The sequence below is a fragment of the Cricetulus griseus genome, chromosome 2 (assembly GCF_003668045.3).
Source record: "Cricetulus griseus strain 17A/GY chromosome 2, alternate assembly CriGri-PICRH-1.0, whole genome shotgun sequence".
NCBI lineage: Eukaryota > Metazoa > Chordata > Mammalia > Rodentia > Cricetidae > Cricetulus > Cricetulus griseus.
The window spans coordinates 49642773-49660732 of record NC_048595.1 but is presented as its reverse complement, the minus strand read 5'-3'; the positions used below and the strand labels follow the sequence as shown (position 1 = coordinate 49660732).

The window sequence follows — 17960 nt, the reverse complement described above, 5'->3', positions numbered from 1 at the left end:
TAAATTAAATTAAAGGTCGGCTGAAGTATAATCTTCTAATTGAGACTTAATAAGGTAAATTTAATAGTGCTCCACTCACCTCCCTGCTCTCTGTTGCATTTTTCTGCAAATGTTATCATTCTAAATTAGGTCTTCTCAAGTGTTCTTCCAGACTGTGACCATGATTCTAAAGGCCCTTAGTGGGTCCTAAAAATGGTGAGTGAGTTGGCTTCGGGATGGATAGTGGAAATAGATATAAGCAATGAAATGAACCATTTATTGGTACATCATGAAAATGTACTGAATTCTACATTTCCATCTCATATCCAGGAAATGACATAGGTTTCTAAAAAGATAAATACAGGATTTCTTAACTAAATTTAAAATTTTAACTTTCAGGTTTTCTTCATTTGGTTAAATGGCTGGGATGTAGGTGAGTGTGTAGGGCATTTTCTTGATTAATGATTGATGTGAGAGCGCCCCCGTCACTTGGGAGTGATGGTTGATCAAGGCAGGGAAAGCAAGTCAGTAAGCAGCACTCCTCCATGTTCCCTGTTCTTGTTCCTGTCCCCAGGTTCCTGCCTAGAGTTCTTGCCTTCACTCGCTCTCAGTGATGGACTGTTTCCTGGAAACATAAGATGAAATAACCCTTTTCTTACCTACGTTACTTTTGGTCATGGTGATTTGTCATAGTAATAGAAGCCCTAACTAGGACAGGACTTTCCTCTGAGATCTTGACATTCCCTCCTGCACCCAATAAAATTCTTAGAGGGTGAAAGGTTAATTAAGCAGAGTACTTCATCTATGTAGCCATGGCAAAGTTATCATTGATGCTGAGATGAGACTTTTCAGTGTGAAGGCTATTTGAAGGGGTCACCTATGTTCCCATAAGTACCTCCTTACCCAGCCTCTGCAAGTAAGCTCCAGAAGAACTCACTGGGCTTCCTTTATGTTGGTCTGTCATAGGTGCCCTAGCTGGGGTAAGCAGGGCCTTGTTTATGTCTCCTCTGGAAAAGTTCATGCAACACACATAAAAAGTCAGGGGAACAAGCTTTAACTTTGACTGATCTTGAAGGAATAAAGAGCAGGTACTAGAAGTCTAAGGTTCTTCATCAGTTCTCATTTTCCCTAGAGTTCTGTTATTGTATCTCTGATTACTGATATAAAATGCAATAGGTCAATTCATCTTGTACTTATTGGGCATCTAATATGTTCAGAGCTCTGCTTTAGATACTGCTCATTGCAGAGGTGAGCAAGTCAGACATTATTTCTGCCTTCCTCTCACATAGCCTATCAGAGAAGATGGATGGAGAATAAGCCTTACAGGCAGTACCTCTAACATGCATTTTTAAATGCCTCATTTCTCATGAAGCTTCAGTCCTTTTCTCAGCCTAGGAGAATGTGTTCCCTATCTTGAGCTTCTATTTTAATATCTTTCTTTTCCTGTAGGGTTTTTATTTCAGATTTTTAAATATTATATTTTATTTAGTTGGGAAAGAAAGAGCCTATATGTTGAGATCATGGGACTACTTTTGGGAATCATTTCTCTCCTATCATGTGGACCTTCTTAATGGAACTTGGGTCATCATCAGTTTGACAGCAAGTACATTTATATCTTGTTGGCTCTATTCCAGATTTTTAAAAATTGCTATACCATAACTTTCTTCTAAGTTGACAAAGGACTAACATTTCATGAAAATGAAGTAGATATTGATTGTTTAAGGATATTTTGTGCTGATACATTGTTTATGATATAATAAAGCCACTGAAGATCAGAAAAGCAAAGCAGCCAAGTCACCAGAGAATTCTTGCCTCTACCAAGGCTGGAAGGGGGATCCTGTCCTCAAAGTGTCCGGAGGCTAATTGCCTGAATCTGAGACCCTGCTCCTATCTTATATACCTCTCTAGAGCTGGGATTAAAGGTGTGAGTTCTGTTTCTCTTTTAGACTGATTCACTCTCCTGTAGCCCTCCCTGGGTGGCCTTGAACTCACACAGATCCATCTGCCTCTGTCTTCTGAGTCCTGGGATTAAAGGTGTGTGCCCTCACTGTCCAGCTTCCATAGCTAACTAGTGTGGCTGGCTTTGCATTCTGATTTTTGGTGGCTTTATTAGATCGCAAACAATATTTTATTATATAGTTGTACCACAATTTGTTCACTCATTTATCTGCTGTTTTTTTCCAGTTTTTTAAAACAATCATTAATAGATGTGTTGTAAGAATGACTGTGAGGTTTTTATGTAAACACAGATTTGTATTTCTCTCCTAGATACCTAGAGATAAGATTGTTAGGTCACAAGGTAAATGTACTCCTTTTATATGCTTTAGTTGTGTTGCTGTAGCTAATATTTCAAGCACTATATTGAACAGATATAGAGAGAGTGAATATTTCACCTTGTTTAGTGAAAATGCTAAGTTTTTCTCTGTTGAGCATGATGCTGGCTGTGGCCTTATTGTGAATTGATTTTGTTATATTGAGGCATATTCCCTCCATCTCTAGTCTCTCCAAGAGGATATTATGAAGGGATGTTGGATTTTGTCAAAGGCCTTTTCTACATCTAGTGAGATTACTAAGTCATGTGCATTAAGAAATTCACCCAGGTCTCATCAGCTAAGATGGTTAATCAGTTAAGAGTACTTGTTGCTCTTGCAGAGGACCTAGGTTGAATTCCCAGCACCCACATGGCTACTGAAAACCATCTGTAACTTCGGATTGAGAGGATCCAACACCCTCTCCTGGCCTCTTCAGGCATTAGCACACATGGTGCTCATACATATATGCAGGCAAAACACTCGTACACATAAAATAAAAAATACTTTTTTAAAAAAAGAACAATATTCATCCATTTCTTTTAGGTTTTCTAATTTGTTAGAATATAGTTTTGAAGTATTTTCCTACAGTCCTCTTGATTTCACTGGTAATCTGTTGTAATGACTTTTATCTCTAATTTTATAAATTTTCATTTTCTCTTTCTTTGGGTTAATTTGGTAAAAGTTCATCAGCCATATTAATCTGTTCAAAGAACTAACATCATCCCATTGATTCTTCTCTTTTTAGTTTCTATTTCATGAATTTCTGGTCTGATCTTGATTAATTCTCCCTGTCTACTTTTGAGTATTGTTTGAAAGTTCTTGTTTTTCCAAGGTCTTAAGACATTTATTTGGGTACTCTCTGATTTTTTGATGTGGGCACTTAAGAGCTATAACTTTCCTCTTAGGACTGCCTTCATTGTATCCCATTGAGTTTCACATGTTTGTGCTTTAATTTTCATTCGCTTCTAGAAATTACTAAATTTTCTTCTTTTTTACTTCTTTGGTGATCCACTCATCTTTCAATACTGTATTATTCAATCTCCATAAGCAACATCATGTGTATTTTTTGTATTTTTTAATTGCTGTTGATAACCTGACTTTATTCTATTGTGGCCAAATAAAATACAAGGAGTATTTTAATTTTCCTATATTTCTTGAGACATTTTTTGTGTCTTTTTTTCCCTTTTTTAAATTTAAGATTGTTTTACATGTTAATCCCAGTTCCCTTTCCCTCCCCTCCTCCCCTGCCCCCCACTAACACCCTACCTATCCTATACCCTTTCTGCTCCCCAGGGAGGGTGAGGCCTTCCATGGGAGAGGCTTTAGAGTCTGTCAATCCTTTTGGATAGGGCCTAGGCTCAGGGAGTACCGCTCTATGTGTAGTGGGTTCCCAAAGTCCATTCCTATGCTAGGGATAAGTACTGATCTATTACAAGAGGCCCCATAGATTTCCAAGGCCTCCTCACTGACACCCACGTTCATGGGGTCTGGATCAGTCCCATGCTGGTTTCCCAGCTATCAGTCTAGGGACCATGAGCTCCCCCTTGTTCAGGTCAGCTGTTTCTGTGGGTTTCACCAGCCTGGTCTTGACCCCTTTGCTCATCAGTCCTCCTTCTCTGCAACTGGATTCCAGTTCAGTTCAGTGTTTAGATGTGGGTGTCTGCATCTACTTCTATCAGCTGCTGAATGAAGGCTCTAGGATGACATACAAGTTACTCATCAATCTCATTATCAGGTGGAACATTTAAGGTAGCCTCTCCTCTGTTGCTTAGATTGTTAGTTGGAGTCATCCTTGTAGATCTCCCTAGTGCCTGATTTCTCTTTAAACCTATAATGTCTCTCTGTATTATGGTATCTCTTTGCTTGCTCTCCTCTATTCTTCCCCCTACTCAACCTTCCTGCTCCCTCATGTCATCCTCACCCCTCCTCATTCTCCTACCTCCCTCTCTCTTCCCTGGCCATGCTGGGCTAAAGCTTTTGAAACCATGAGCCAAAAAACTTTTCCTCTCTCAACTTGTTTTGTCAGTCATGTGGTCACAGCAAGGCTGAAGTAGCTAATGTGGTAGCCAAATTACCACTTGGGCTTCTTTCTTCAAAGGATACTTGTGATTGCATCAAGTTTCCCCGGGTCATCCAGGATAGTCTCCCCATCCCCAAATCCTTAATCAAATTCTGCCTGTAGCCATTTAGCCATATAAGGTAGTGTTCATTGATTCTGGGGATTAGGACTTGGCTTGCTCCAGGAGAAGAGTATTATTAACCTACCTCATGATCTAACGAGGAATCGAGAACACTGATGAGATGGGATGCCAAACACATTCATTATATCTTGAAAAATCTCTTTATAATCTGTATTTTTAAAAATCTTATCTTTTGCCATTTAAAATATTGATATTGGCACATCAAATATTTATATAAATTAATTCAGAAGGTTCCAAAGATGAATTCAAAGGAACAAATCCAATTTATCATCTATCAGTTCTGTTCACATACAGCCTTAGGAATAACCACATGATATTGAAACACGAGGTTAGCATTTAACTGTTTTGGCACAGGAAAAAGCTTTCATTTAGAGTCATGGCTTCTAAATATCACTAACCTTACTCAAATTAAAATTTCAAATACCTTAATAACTTACAGATACAACTTGTAACATATATATATATATATATATATATATATATATCTGTATATATATACTTACTTCTACATAGAATGTCTGAAGTTACGTATTAAGTCATCATTTTAGAAAAATTCAGATAAATTAGACAGGCATAAATTAACTTAGCCTGAAGTCAGAAACAAGGAATGAATTAACTAAGCCTGAATTCAAGAACAACCAATGTTAGGCTTAACAAATGGAGTAAACTGACTGACATTTGCAACATTTCAGCATTAACTTGAATTGATTTTACATAAAATCATCAATTGGATATCTGCCATAAATTCCTGAAAATTCTTATAGGAGATGATAACTGACTCTGTTACTATTTTTGTTGTTTTTGTTTGTTTGTTTGTTTGTTTGTTTTTGAGAGAATTCCTTGCTGGCCTTGTAGAACCATTGAGTGGGAAAAGGATTGAGGGGTCATCATTCTTGTCTTCAGGTTATCCTGATATCATTTGATGTCATCAGATAACAAGAATGTCCACAATATGGAGTTGTGTTTTGCTTTTGACAATAAAGTGTAACTTTTATTCATGTAAGTGACTTCTAAGGCTTGGTTGCCATGTTAATGAATTACTTTTTTAGTATTTCATCTCTTAATAATTAGTTTCAGTATGAACCATGCAGTAAATAAATGTTGAAGGACTAATAACTTCACCTTATTATAATTCTGTATATGTCTTTTTTGTTATAAATTTCGTATACATACTCGTTACTACTTGTTTCAGTTCCAAAGGTTGATAATTATAGCAAATAATTTTTTGTTGTTGTTTCTTGAGCCAGGGTTTCTCTGTGGAGCCATTCTGGCTGTCCTACTCACTCTGTAGACCAAGCTGGCCTCAAACTCACAGTTATCTTCCTGCCTCTGCTTCCAAGTGCTGGGATTTAAGGTGTGCACCACCACACCTGGCTGCAAATTTCTTTAAATCATAAAAGAAAGAATGCAGATTATTTGTGAAGAATTGAAAACTTTAATGAATACATATAAGGAAATGAGTCTAGACCAAACATTATATTTTGTCTATCCAACATTTAACCTGCTTTCCATATGTCTACATTTATTGGTGTAGGCAGAGAAATTTGGTCTTCACAAACTGAACCTAACTAAATCTGGGAATTCAGCTGTATGCATGCTCCTAAATGATACATTAGTGGTTTCCTCAAGAAATAGATCTCAGAATTGGAGAGGTTAAAAGCATGAACTTCTCTTGCAGAGGAAGGACTCAACTTCTGTTCCCAGTACTCATAACAACTGTAATCTAGGGGATCTGATGCCCTCTTCTGGCCTCTGTGGGTGCTTGCACAAACATGATACACATATAAACACATAGTATGAATATAAAAATAAATCTTTTTTGTAATTTTTTAAATTAGTTCAAATTAGGAACAAGCTTGCTTCACATGTGAATCCCTTCTCCCTCTTCCTCCCCTCCCCCAACGCTCCCCCCAATCCCCACCTGCTCCCCACCCCATCTACCCTCCAGTCCCCCAAGCAGGGTAGGGCCCTCAATGGGGGACTCCCCCAAAGTCCACCAAATCATCCTGGACCGGGCCTAGGCCCTAAAAATAAATCTTAAAAAAAATTATATCTCCCTTGCCTTTGAATATAACCCAACATTGAAAGCTTGTGTTTTATGCTAAATGGTATATTAAGAAACATGTTCAATTCTTCTTGATGCTGGTTCAGTGGTTTTGAATAAACTGTGTCTCAGGGCTTGGGGAGATGGCCAAGTGTAAAGACCTGAGTTCCAATCCCAGAGCCCATGAGGTGGCATGTGCTTGCAGTCCCAGCAGTGGTGAGACAGGTGGAAGAGATAGGTGGATTCCTGGAAGCTCCCTGGCCAGGTAACCTAGCTTACCTGGTAATTTCTAGGCCAAGGAGAGAGCCTGTCTTAGTCAAAAAGGTAGAAAGCATCTGAGGACCCTCATCCAAAGTTGTCCTCTGACCTCCTCATATGCTCTGTGCATGTACACCCCCTACATACACACCACACATACACACACACACACACACCACAGACACCACGCATACAACCCACAGATTGAGAACCACTGGCCTAAATGATTAATTTAAAAAGCACTAATAGCATGAAGTTTATACAACAGATTTTTTTCCAAAGGAAAAAAATACAAATTCTCATGGAAAATCTTGAAATGCAGATAGTTTGTTAGGAAAACAAAATGACAATCTCATGCAGGAGAGGTAGTCACTGCTATATATATTGGCGTGTGTGTGTGTGTGTGTGTGTGTGTGTGTGTGTGTGTGTGTGTACATGATACATAAAACCCCTGTTGCTGAAGACAGCATGCGTGCACTTTGGACAGAAGACTCTTAAGCACTGGCATTGGATCTGATGTGAAAGCCTCCTCCTTGAGGACTAGTAATTTTCATAATACCAGAAGTACCAGAAGGTACTATACATGCTACCAAGGGAGGAAAGCAACCAATAATTTTTCCTAGTTATAATGCCTCTGAACCATAACAATGACCACTTATGGCAAGATATCCCTAAGGGTGCAATAGTAAAACTTCTCTTTGAAGTAGATGGAAAGCATTACAGAACAACAACAAAACAAACAAACCCACAACTAGTGAAAACCATAGAGAACGACTCATCATGAGTGCCCAGCCACAATAGATGTATCTGCAACATAGCTTCCACACATAAGGCTCAGGGGACATGTAAGAAGAGAAGGCAGAAAGAAAACCAGGGGGCCAGGAAGTCTTCTATGAGATTGTCTCCTAAGCACTGACAGGGAAACTACACCCATGATACCCAACAATATGGCTAGACCTGAACAACGACAACAATAGACACACTCACATGGAAACAGGGAATCATATTGGGTCCAACCCTAGACAAAGAACAGCAAGCAAATGACTGCTAAGAGATGGAGAATTAGTGGTTTCCAGGGGTGAGCCCTGTAAGCCCCTCAAGTTGTCAGGCCCTTCCCCCAGAACCTCCAACTGCCAGATTCCCACCCACTCTACCTGCCCTAACTGTTGGACCCAGCCTCCCTCCCCTGCAGAGTAAAAAGCTCTATCTCTGGATGAGAAATCCCACCAATCTCCACCACGGAATGCTTCATGAAGAAAAGGTCCACCTTCCTCCCCAAGAAACTCTGTATAAGTCCTGCCTTCTGTTCAGTTCTCCGCTGCTTACTAGTAGAGGCAATCACCCTCCTGGGTTTTTCCCTCCCAATAAATCTCTTGTGTGAGGTTTGTTGTGCAGTGTGACTTTGTGGTATTCCCTGGCTTCCGGCTGCCAGGATATCTTACAAGCCCCCAAATTAGTTTTCTCATTACAGGTGGTTAGCCCTGAAATCATATGCATACAATCACCACTAAATGTCTCAGCAAGATTGTATAATGTAAATTACATATTCAATACACATGTGCATATATACATGGATGTAAAAATAACAAAGAAAAGGAGACCATAAATTTGAAAGGGGTTTGGGGAGAGTTCATGAAAGGCTTTGGAGGGAAGGAAAGGGGGGATGATGTAATTATATTTGAAACTTTTAAAAGTATATAAAATTTTAAAAGTTATCTTAAAAAAGAAAATACTGGAGTAAAATAATTTATATAAAATTTTATTTTTAAACAAGTTATTTTATTTAAGGCCATACTATAAGCAATTTTGAGTAAAATGTCTTTTGTGGTTTACATATTTTTATTGGAATTAAGACATAATTAATAAAAAATCACATGACAAAATATGATTCAGAAAATGGATGAAAGTAGTATAATGCTAACCATAATATATACAGAAAGACAACTTTTCTATAATTTAATGTTTACGAATTTCATTATGTTTGAGTAGCAGAGATTCAGATTTCTATGAGTGATACAAATTCTTCAGAAAATGGAATTTTTCCCAGGTTTTAAATATTTGGGTAGGGTCTCTATGTAGCCTAGGCTGGCCTCAGACTCATGATATAACTCATGCAGGCCTCAAACACATTATCCTTCTGACTCAGTCTCTAAGTGCTTTGATTACAGGCCTGTACCACCACACTTATCTTGAGAGTTTCCCTTTATACCTATTTGTGTTCACTGAGTCTGTATTTCCTTGGGCTAGGATTAAGTTCTGTTAGCTTGGGTGCAAAAGCATGGAGTAAGAATATCTAGGTTTTGGTGTCCAATGTCTGTGCAAGCATGAAATCAGCCCAGTTGGTCTCATTTCTGTCTGCATGGCTCTTCACATGCCAGGGCTTCTTTCCTTACTCCAGTCCAATTAGTGTTGTCTACCTGAACATGAATGCTGGGCTGACCACTTGGGTGTGGACAACGTTATCAGAGCTATCCTAGAAGAAAACTGACCTTCCCTGTCAGCAGCTGTCAACTGCCTATAGCTCTTCAACTAGGGGTGGAACCTTGAGCCTAGGGATTGGTGGGATTTCATGCTCAGGGACTGGTGGGTTTGGGTCAGTTTTCAAACCCAGGAGTAGGCTTGAACCTTTTAGCCAACAGTATACTTATATGACCTCTACACAGTGTTGCTGTACATTAACATTCCTCTTAGGGCAAGCAGAGCTCTGCAAACTGTATTACTACAGACGTATAACGTAAGTTTTGTTGACTCATGATGACTAGGACATTCTGTGCGAATTATGACTGGAACTAACTAGTAGTAGTTGAGGGTAATCAGGATGAGTGCAGTTTGGATACATACCTACGTGTGATTGAACTTTGTATCTAAACTATGACCTCTACTTTTATTTACTTTTAACACTTTGATTCCAGATAAAAGCTGGGTCTGGCCGAGACCATGCTTTTAATCTTTTTACATATGCTGAATGTGGAACACAGCCATATGTGGCAGAATTCTGACCTATAGAATTTTGAGGTAAGTAAGTGGGTGTTTTCAATTGCCATGTATGTGGTACTTTGTTATACAGCAAAATACAAAGGGATTACATAAATGATTACCAGTTAACCTGTTCCAGTGGAAGCCACCCAACCCATGGCATCCATATACCCAAAGAGTCTGGAATGTTCTGGTGGAAGCTCCACCTTAATCTCCCCCCCCCCCAATCTCTCTCTTGTAGTTGTCCCGACCCACAGGACAGCAACCTAGAGCAAAAGTCCAGGGAGGGGAATGGGAACAAGAGACACGAGAGAATGACCACAAGATAGGATTCTGATCAAGTGGCAAATTTTATTTTTTCCAGGTTAGTTTATATCATCAGTAGTATGGGGTAAAGTGGAGAGGGAGAAAAGGCCAAGAGCCAGGTGTTAGTTTAAGCAGGATGTTAAAAAACTATACAAAGAGGATGTTGGCAAGGTGAAAAGTTCATGGGTGGTGGGGAGAGGGAGAGTTACCTAGGTGAATGGTGGGAAGAAGGAAGGTTACTTAGGTAAGGAGTGGGATGCCGGAGGTTTGCTTAGGTAAGTGAGCTTGTGGTTGGAACAAAGGATTGACGTCTGGGTCATGTTGTTCCTTCTGAGTGCTCATGCTTCTAGAAGCCATTTATAATAAAAAGACAGTTCTATAACTGTGGCTTGCCAAGTTTGGCCTAAAGGTTCATGCCAAGCTGTATGACTCCCAACACTCTCTCTCCAAACCCTGCTTCATCCCAGAAAGCCCACCAAATAGGGCCCCTTTCCCAGAGATGCCGAAGACCGCTACCACAGGATATTTAAACTGGCCCCCAGAAAACAGACACATGTTTTTTCAGTCTTTCTTCCCCATCTTCTCTCTGGGGGACTGGAAAATCATCTGGGAGTGTTTTACCCATTGCTTTTTCTAATTCAGTTTGATTTGGTCTGATTTGGAGTGCTGTGTTGGCTTATCAGGGTGCAGAAACCTTTCATAGCCTAATTGAGTGATAATAAGTGGAGATTGTGTTAAGCCAAGAAGTTTAGATCTATTGGTTATGCAGCTGAAGCTAACCATTACATATTCTTGTGAGAGAAGTACAGAGCTATTCTTTTTCTTTCTTTCTTTTTGGTTTTTCAAGACAGGGTTTCTCTGTGTAGCTTTGGAACCTATCCTGGCACTCACTCTATAGACTAGGCTGGCCTTGAACTCATAGAGACCTGCCTCTGCCTCTCAAATGCTGGGATTAAAGGCGTGTGCCACCAATGCCCAGCCAGAGTTTTTTTTCCCCTCATTTATTTATTTTCCATCCTGGTCACAGTTTTCCCTCCCTCCTCTCCTCCCAACCCCTCCCCCTATGTTTCCCTCACCATCCATCCATCTTCCATTTCTGTTCATGAAAGGGCAGGTCTCCCATGAGTATCAACCAAACATGGCATATCAAGCTGTAGTAAGACTAAGCACCTCCCCATGTATTAAGGCTGGTCAAGGCAACCCAGTATGAGTAGGATCCCAAAAGCCAGTAAAAGAGTCAGAGACAGACAGCCCCTGTTCCTGGTGTTAGGAGTCCCACAAGAAGGCCAAGCTACACAACTGTAACATATATGCAGAGTGTCTAGGTCAGTTCCATGCAGGCTCCTTGGTTGTCAGTTTAGTCTCTGTGGGCCCTATGAGGTTAGTTGATCTGTGAGCTTTCTTGTATCCTTGACCCCTCTGGCTCCTACAATCCTTTCTCCCCCTCTTCTGCAGGATCCCCAAAGTTCTGCATCTGTTTCCATCAGTTGCTGCATGAAGCCTCACTGATGACAAGTGGGCAAGGCACCAATCTCTGAGTATAGCAGACTATCATTAGGCATCATAACATTGACTTTTTTCCCTCCAATCATGTGCGGTTCTATCCTAGGTCTCTGGGTCATCCATCCTATGGGTCCTGGCATTCTAAGCAGTGTCAGGGATGGGCTTACTCTCATGGCATGAGTTTTAGGCTAGACCAGTCATTGGTGGACCACTCCTTCTATCTCTAGGCCACCCTTACCCCAGCCCATCCCCTAGGCAGGACAGACTGTGGGTCAAAGATTATGTAACTCAGTTGGTTTCCTACTCCCTCCACTTGAAATCTTGCCTGGTCACAGGAGATGGCCAGTTCACACTATGCATCTGCTATTGTTAGGAGTCAGGAGTCGGTTGGGGTCATCCTTGTAGATTCCTAGGAGATTCCTTTGTGCCAGGTTTTTATCTGACCCTGAAAGGCACCCCTTTTCTAGTAGTCTCTTTCAGTACTCCCCTCTACGTCACCCCCTCCTAACCTGATCAAGTACAGAGCCGTTCTTTTTTTTTTTTTTGGTTTTTCGAGACAGGGTTTCTCTGTGGCTTTGGAGGCTGTCCTGGAACTAGCTCTTGTAGACCAGGCTGGTCTGGAACTCACAGAGATCCGACTGCCTCTGCCTCCCGAGTGCTGGGATTAAAGGCGTGCACCACCAAAGTCCGGCTTCAGATCCATTCTTAAGTGAAAGGCTTCATTATACTTCTACAGAAAGTGAAGAAAGTAGGAAGAGCACAGGATCTGAATTTGAGCCCACCACTTTACGATATGCCATTTTTTGAGTACTTTTTACTAGCACCATAGCAAAAGCATCAATGTAAACTATATAATTCTAAAGCAGATATTTCTTTTCATGCCACATACAAGGAGGCCTGAGTGCAGCATCAATCCCCTTGGAACTAGGGTTACAGATGGTTGTTAGCCATCATTCAAATGTTAGGAATCAAACCTGGCTCTCAGGAAGAATACCCAGTGCTCTTAACCACTGAGCCATCTCTTCAGGCCCTCTAAAGTAGGTATTTCTAAGACTTGGTGGATTTTATGCTACATTGTCATAATAGGTAATCTCAATCATAGTCACTATTCAGTCCTCAATTTTCTCAACTATTTAATGGGTTTGTTCACACAATTTACAAAAAATCTGTGACTATAAACTATGAACTCTTAGGAACGTATTAGAAATTACGAGTAACAGTCTAGTATTTAGTTTCCACATTATTTACCAAGAAGCTCACTGACATTGATTATACCAAGCTATGCTATGTGTACATACACTTTGTACCACATATATATCAACATATGTTTGGAGGCATACTCACATGGTCAGCCAACCTCCCTGTTTAATGCAGACACACCAATTATCCATTCAGAAAGTATGAATACAATCATTTATGGGCTAACAGTATGCTCTAGTCCTGGAACTGGGGAAGGGAAGCTGATAATCTCAGGCCTAATAAATTGATGACTGTACCAAGGGATTATAAGGGATTGGACTGTACTGTGCTGGGGCTGGGATCATTTCAAGTGTCTGTAATAGGTCTGTGCATCCATGGTGTGTGCATGTGTGGAGGAATACAGGCCCACTCATTACCACAGCCTCACTAATTGCAGAAATCCTTTATGAACGGTTTCATGTTTGTTTAAGACAGATGTTAACTTTCTGGAGAGGTTTTTTTTTTTTTTTTTTTTTTTCCCTCTCAGTACGCCAAATGACACATTTGTTAAGCAGAGACTGTCAACAAAGGAGATATTAAAGTCACAAGAAAAGTCTCCTACCCAATAATCAAATTCTTTCTGGCTGCTTTAGTCCTTGCTGTTTTCACCATCATTGGGTTGTCACGGTAATCACACAACACCTTATGTCTATACTGATTATTATCTAGACTGCCTTGAAAGTTTTCATTTCAAACCTGATGTCAAACCTGATGGATGTCAAACCATGTAAATCTGGCAAGAGCCTGGTTTGTTTAGACCCAATCTGAGTTGAACTTCCTCGTTGTGAGGAAGGATTTTAGATGAAAATTATTAGAATTTTCGGTTTTGTAATCGTAAGGAGGCAAAGATAAAACTTTTGAACAATTTAGCAACTATACAGAACAAATCAGTTCTTTGGATACCCACTATCACTAATAAAGTAGCGTGGTGCACAGCAAACATGTAAAAAGTAGAAAGTCTAATTTAACTTTTGGGGTTGATTCTGCCCTTGCAGGAAAAAAAAAAAAGTCAGAGGATGTAATTTCTGTCCTTCAGACAGGCTTCTAGAGTTTCTATACGTGGTACTCGAGCCCAGTCACGGGGAACAGTATTGAACTCTTCGTCCTTGAACTATGACCTGTCCCTACACTAAGCTCTGCCTCTCAATAAGGGATGTTTCTTTATATAGACTATTGGCTCAGGTGTCCCTCAGGGAGACTCCGCCCCTCTCAACCCCGTGACCTGTCCCCTTCCCAGGCTGCAGGACTCTGGCGACGTGGGCGGGCCCTGGGCGGTCGCTTCCAGGAGGAGGGCCCAGCGGACCCGGAGCCCTCGCCCGCCCGCCAGCAGCAGTCACAGCAGCAGAAGCCGTAGTCGCTGTCGCCCCGCAGGTAACCGCCACCATGGTGAAGATCGTGACAGTGAAGACGCAGGCGTACCCGGACCAGAAGCCTGGTACGAGCGGGCTGCGGAAGCGGGTGAAAGTGTTCCAGAGTAACGCCAACTACACGGAGAATTTCATCCAGAGCATCGTCTCCACGGTGGAGCCGGCGCTGAGGCAGGAGGCCACACTGGTGGTGGGCGGGGACGGCCGCTTCTACATGACCGAGGCTATCCAGCTTATCGTCCGCATCGCCGCCGCCAACGGGGTAAGGGACGTGCGGGCCGGGCCGAACGTGCGCGACGTGCGGGCTCCACTGGGCCCACGCTTCCGTGCGCGCCTCAGTCCCGTCCCCGCCCCGCGCACGCTCGCTTGACCTTGGCATTACCCGCCCACAGCCCCCGCTCTCCTCTAGTGTTTCTCCCCCCCCCCCCCCCGCCGCCCCAGGTTCACAGTGGCTCTGCCGGGGAAAGGTGAGCCCGTCGCCCTGCAGACCCGCCTCAGCGCCCTGCTATTCTGGTCTAGGACTGGGGCGCCTCCCGCTGGCTCCCTGCCTGGCGCTGGAAGGGCCAGCGACCGGAGGGCTCATCCCCCTGGGGTAATACCATCTGAGTGGGCAGGTGCCAAGCCTCCCCTCCACCCACCCCCTTGTTGGCTTGGGGAAGGCGCCTCTGCCCCTGCTAGGCCTGCTGCCTGGGTGCAGGCTTTTGAAAAGTCCAGTACTGGACCTGTTCCACTAAGGGGGCTGGAGCTGAATTTTCATTAAAACAGAAACAGTATACCCAAGGGCTCTCTTATGCAAGCTGTCCTGACAGGTCAGGAAATTAATGCAATGCAACGCCCCTGGTTCCGCCCACCCCCACCCCCGGCTAAGGGAGGTTAATTGGGAAAGTCCACTAGAGAGGTGAAACTTAATTTTTTTTCTGATGAACAAAAATGTGGATTTGCAAAGTTGGAATTGGTTGTTTCCACAAGATATTTCCTAAGTCGTTTTAAAGAACTTTTTTTTGTATATTTAAAATAACATTTGACTTATATTAATCTCCCCCTGGGGTTCGTTTCCCTCAGCAGTTACACTTATTCATTTTAGCAGCACTTGGTTTTATTTTATTAACATATTTAAACCCCGTAACAAACACTTCGCTGGTGTGTCTCCAGGATCTTCTTGGAGCCCTATAAGGAAGATGCTATCATGGCTTGATACTTGAAATAGGTTAAAGAAGTTACCAGAACTTAGAGGGAGCATTGAATCTGGCGCCAGTCCCAAGAACTTGAACAGCTTCTGAGAATTAAGGAATTCTTACATTTTAGGAGGACCTCCTTTTCCCAGTTGTCAAGATCTAAACTGAGCTCGTCCTGGATGGGTCACAGAGAAGGAAGTTAGGATTTCTTTTTCTCTGCCCCTGAGTTTTCAGACCATCAAAACTTTGCATGAGGGGAGAAGAACCCCCAGTAGCTATGTGTGGAAGCTCCCTTCATCTCTACCTGTGCTCATAGGATCTTCGTTCAGTAGTTCCCCAGCCTGTGCCCTGTACAGAGAACAGGTTGGGGGGAAAAGGGGGTGCACAGACATGAGCCTTGTCCTTAGCTCTTGGAATAGTGGGAGTTCTAGGGTTCAAATGGATATCTGTCCCTTTGGGGGCCCTGTGGCGTGGGAAGGAAAGAATCAGTTAAGACAAAAGCAGTTATTAAATGTCATCACCCTTCAGCCACTGGCCTGTTGCTCTTCTCTCTTTGGCCAAGCTCTGTGTTCACTGATTCTCACGGTGCCCACTCAGCACCTTACTTCTGTCTAACTTGTGCTGTTTCCACCTCTCCACCGACAGGCTCCCTCGGAGCTGCTGGTGACTCTGGCTGCTCATTCTGTGCAGCACTGCTGTAGGCCTTCACCTTTCACCTGCATTTGGAATGGCCGGCTTTACACTCAACAGTCTCATCCTTTGTCCTGATCACTTTGCTGATTCTACTTAGGAAATCTGTCCCCAATTGCCTGCAGTACTTAGACCCTAGTGGTTCCCTGGGGGTTTTGTCCCCAGCTTGCTGCTCTGACTTAATTAAATACCTCTGCTCACCAGGGGTTTAATATGTTACTCTTCTGATTGATTCAGTTCAGATCACATCTTCAAAAAGCAACTGCTCCTTTTGCATAGAGACTGCTAGAATAGATGAATCTAATTCCAGTGAAGTTATGTTTGTGTTGTCTTATGTCCCCACTGGAGAGTAAGCTTAAGACAGGACTGTGTTTACCTGTAAGTCTTAACTTGGTATACTCAGGAGTATTGGTCCAGGACCTCTTCATTTACCAAACTCTATAAAAGATTATGTCTTTAAGAAATAAATTGTTATGGTCCATTTTCAGTATGAGGTGCAGTTAGAGCTCATCAGAGAGTCACAGAGAAGCAGGGGGCATTGGGCCTCTCTCTGCCAGCTGGCAGCTTGCACCCGCTTGTCTGAAAACTCTTGAGAGCTGGAAAGTTGCAGGCAGTCCGCTACGTGACTGAGCCCATGCTCAGAAAAGGTAGTAGTCTTAAGCCCTGGAACATTCACTAGACAAGGCCTTGCATTCTGAACCTGTAGGATGGGGGTGGGAAGGCAGCTATGCTAGAAGAATACAAGGTTTGTACCTCTCTGGAGTACTGCTGTGGGAAAAGGAGGGCAGGAATATCTCATAATCAGGAACTGTAAAAACCACTGACTTGTACCAAATCAGCACAGCAGCCATTTTTGCCTTTTTTCCATGCTGGCATCTCTGCTTGCAGAATGGTATATTAAAAACTGCTTCACTATCACTAGTTTCTCGAATTTGTTATTGTATAGTGAGGTTCTTTGTTTCTCACAAAGTCCCTTTGTAAGATGAGATGGAATTAGCTTATAATTCATGCCCTTACTCTATATAAAAACTAAATACAGTATAGATACTGTGCTGTGTGTGTGAGAATACAATGTAGGTGTGTTTATTTGTCATTTATTACTTTTTAATGTTTATTTGTGTGTGTGCATGTGTCACAGCAAGCATGTAGAGGTGGGAACTATGGGATTTAGTTCTCACCACATGGGTCTCAGGACTTGAACTTAGGTCCTCTTACTTAGCAGCAATTGCTCTTAATAAGCTATCTCACTGGCCTCTGTATTATATTTTATTACTCTTTTTCATTATTTTTGAATATTATCAGTCCTTAATTGATAGAACCCATGGGTGTGTAACTGGTGACTAGAAAATTCATATTGTACCTACAGTACCTGGGCCAAAGGTGACTTCTTGTCTGTTGCCTTGAATTGTGAATCACCAATGTAGACAATGTTGTGAGCACAGTATCACATATAAAGCAAAAACATGAAAATGAATTTATTGTCTACAATCTGCTTACTTGGGAAGGAGCTGTTTAAGTAGGCTAGGTTAAGAACCTTTATACTAAGCAGTGATCCCTTTCAGTGACAGGGGCAGCCTATACCAAAATGGGTCTGAGATACACTGACCAGAAGTAAAGGCTCTTACAGTCACAGATCGGCTCTGCCAGGCTTTGAGAACCATCCCCATTTGGGACAAATACCTCTGTTTTGGTCTGTGTATATGTGGGTGGGTACATATGTGTGTATAGGTGCAACTGCATGTGTACACATGTGTATGGAAACCAGAACGTTGCTCTTAATTTAATACACCATCTTCTTTTTTCCTCCCTAAGATGGGGTCTCTCACTGTCCTGAAACTCTCCAAGTAAGCTAAGCTGGCTGGCCAGCAAGCCCTCAGGAAGCTGTGCTGTATTTGGAGCAGGACTAACTT

The 17960-nt window shown here is 42.0% G+C and overlaps 1 protein-coding gene across 1 annotated transcript in view; it reads left to right on the top strand.

The window, feature by feature from the left end:
* Positions 1-14095: 14095 nt before the first annotated feature.
* The window catches only part of Pgm1 (phosphoglucomutase 1), a 56848-nt gene continuing 52983 nt past the window's right edge, over positions 14096-17960 (top strand). The window contains exon 1 of the mRNA XM_027400497.2: positions 14096-14447. Coding sequence (XP_027256298.1) covers positions 14202-14447 — 246 coding nt within the window. The 5' untranslated portion in view covers positions 14096-14201. The remainder of the gene's footprint in view (positions 14448-17960) is intronic.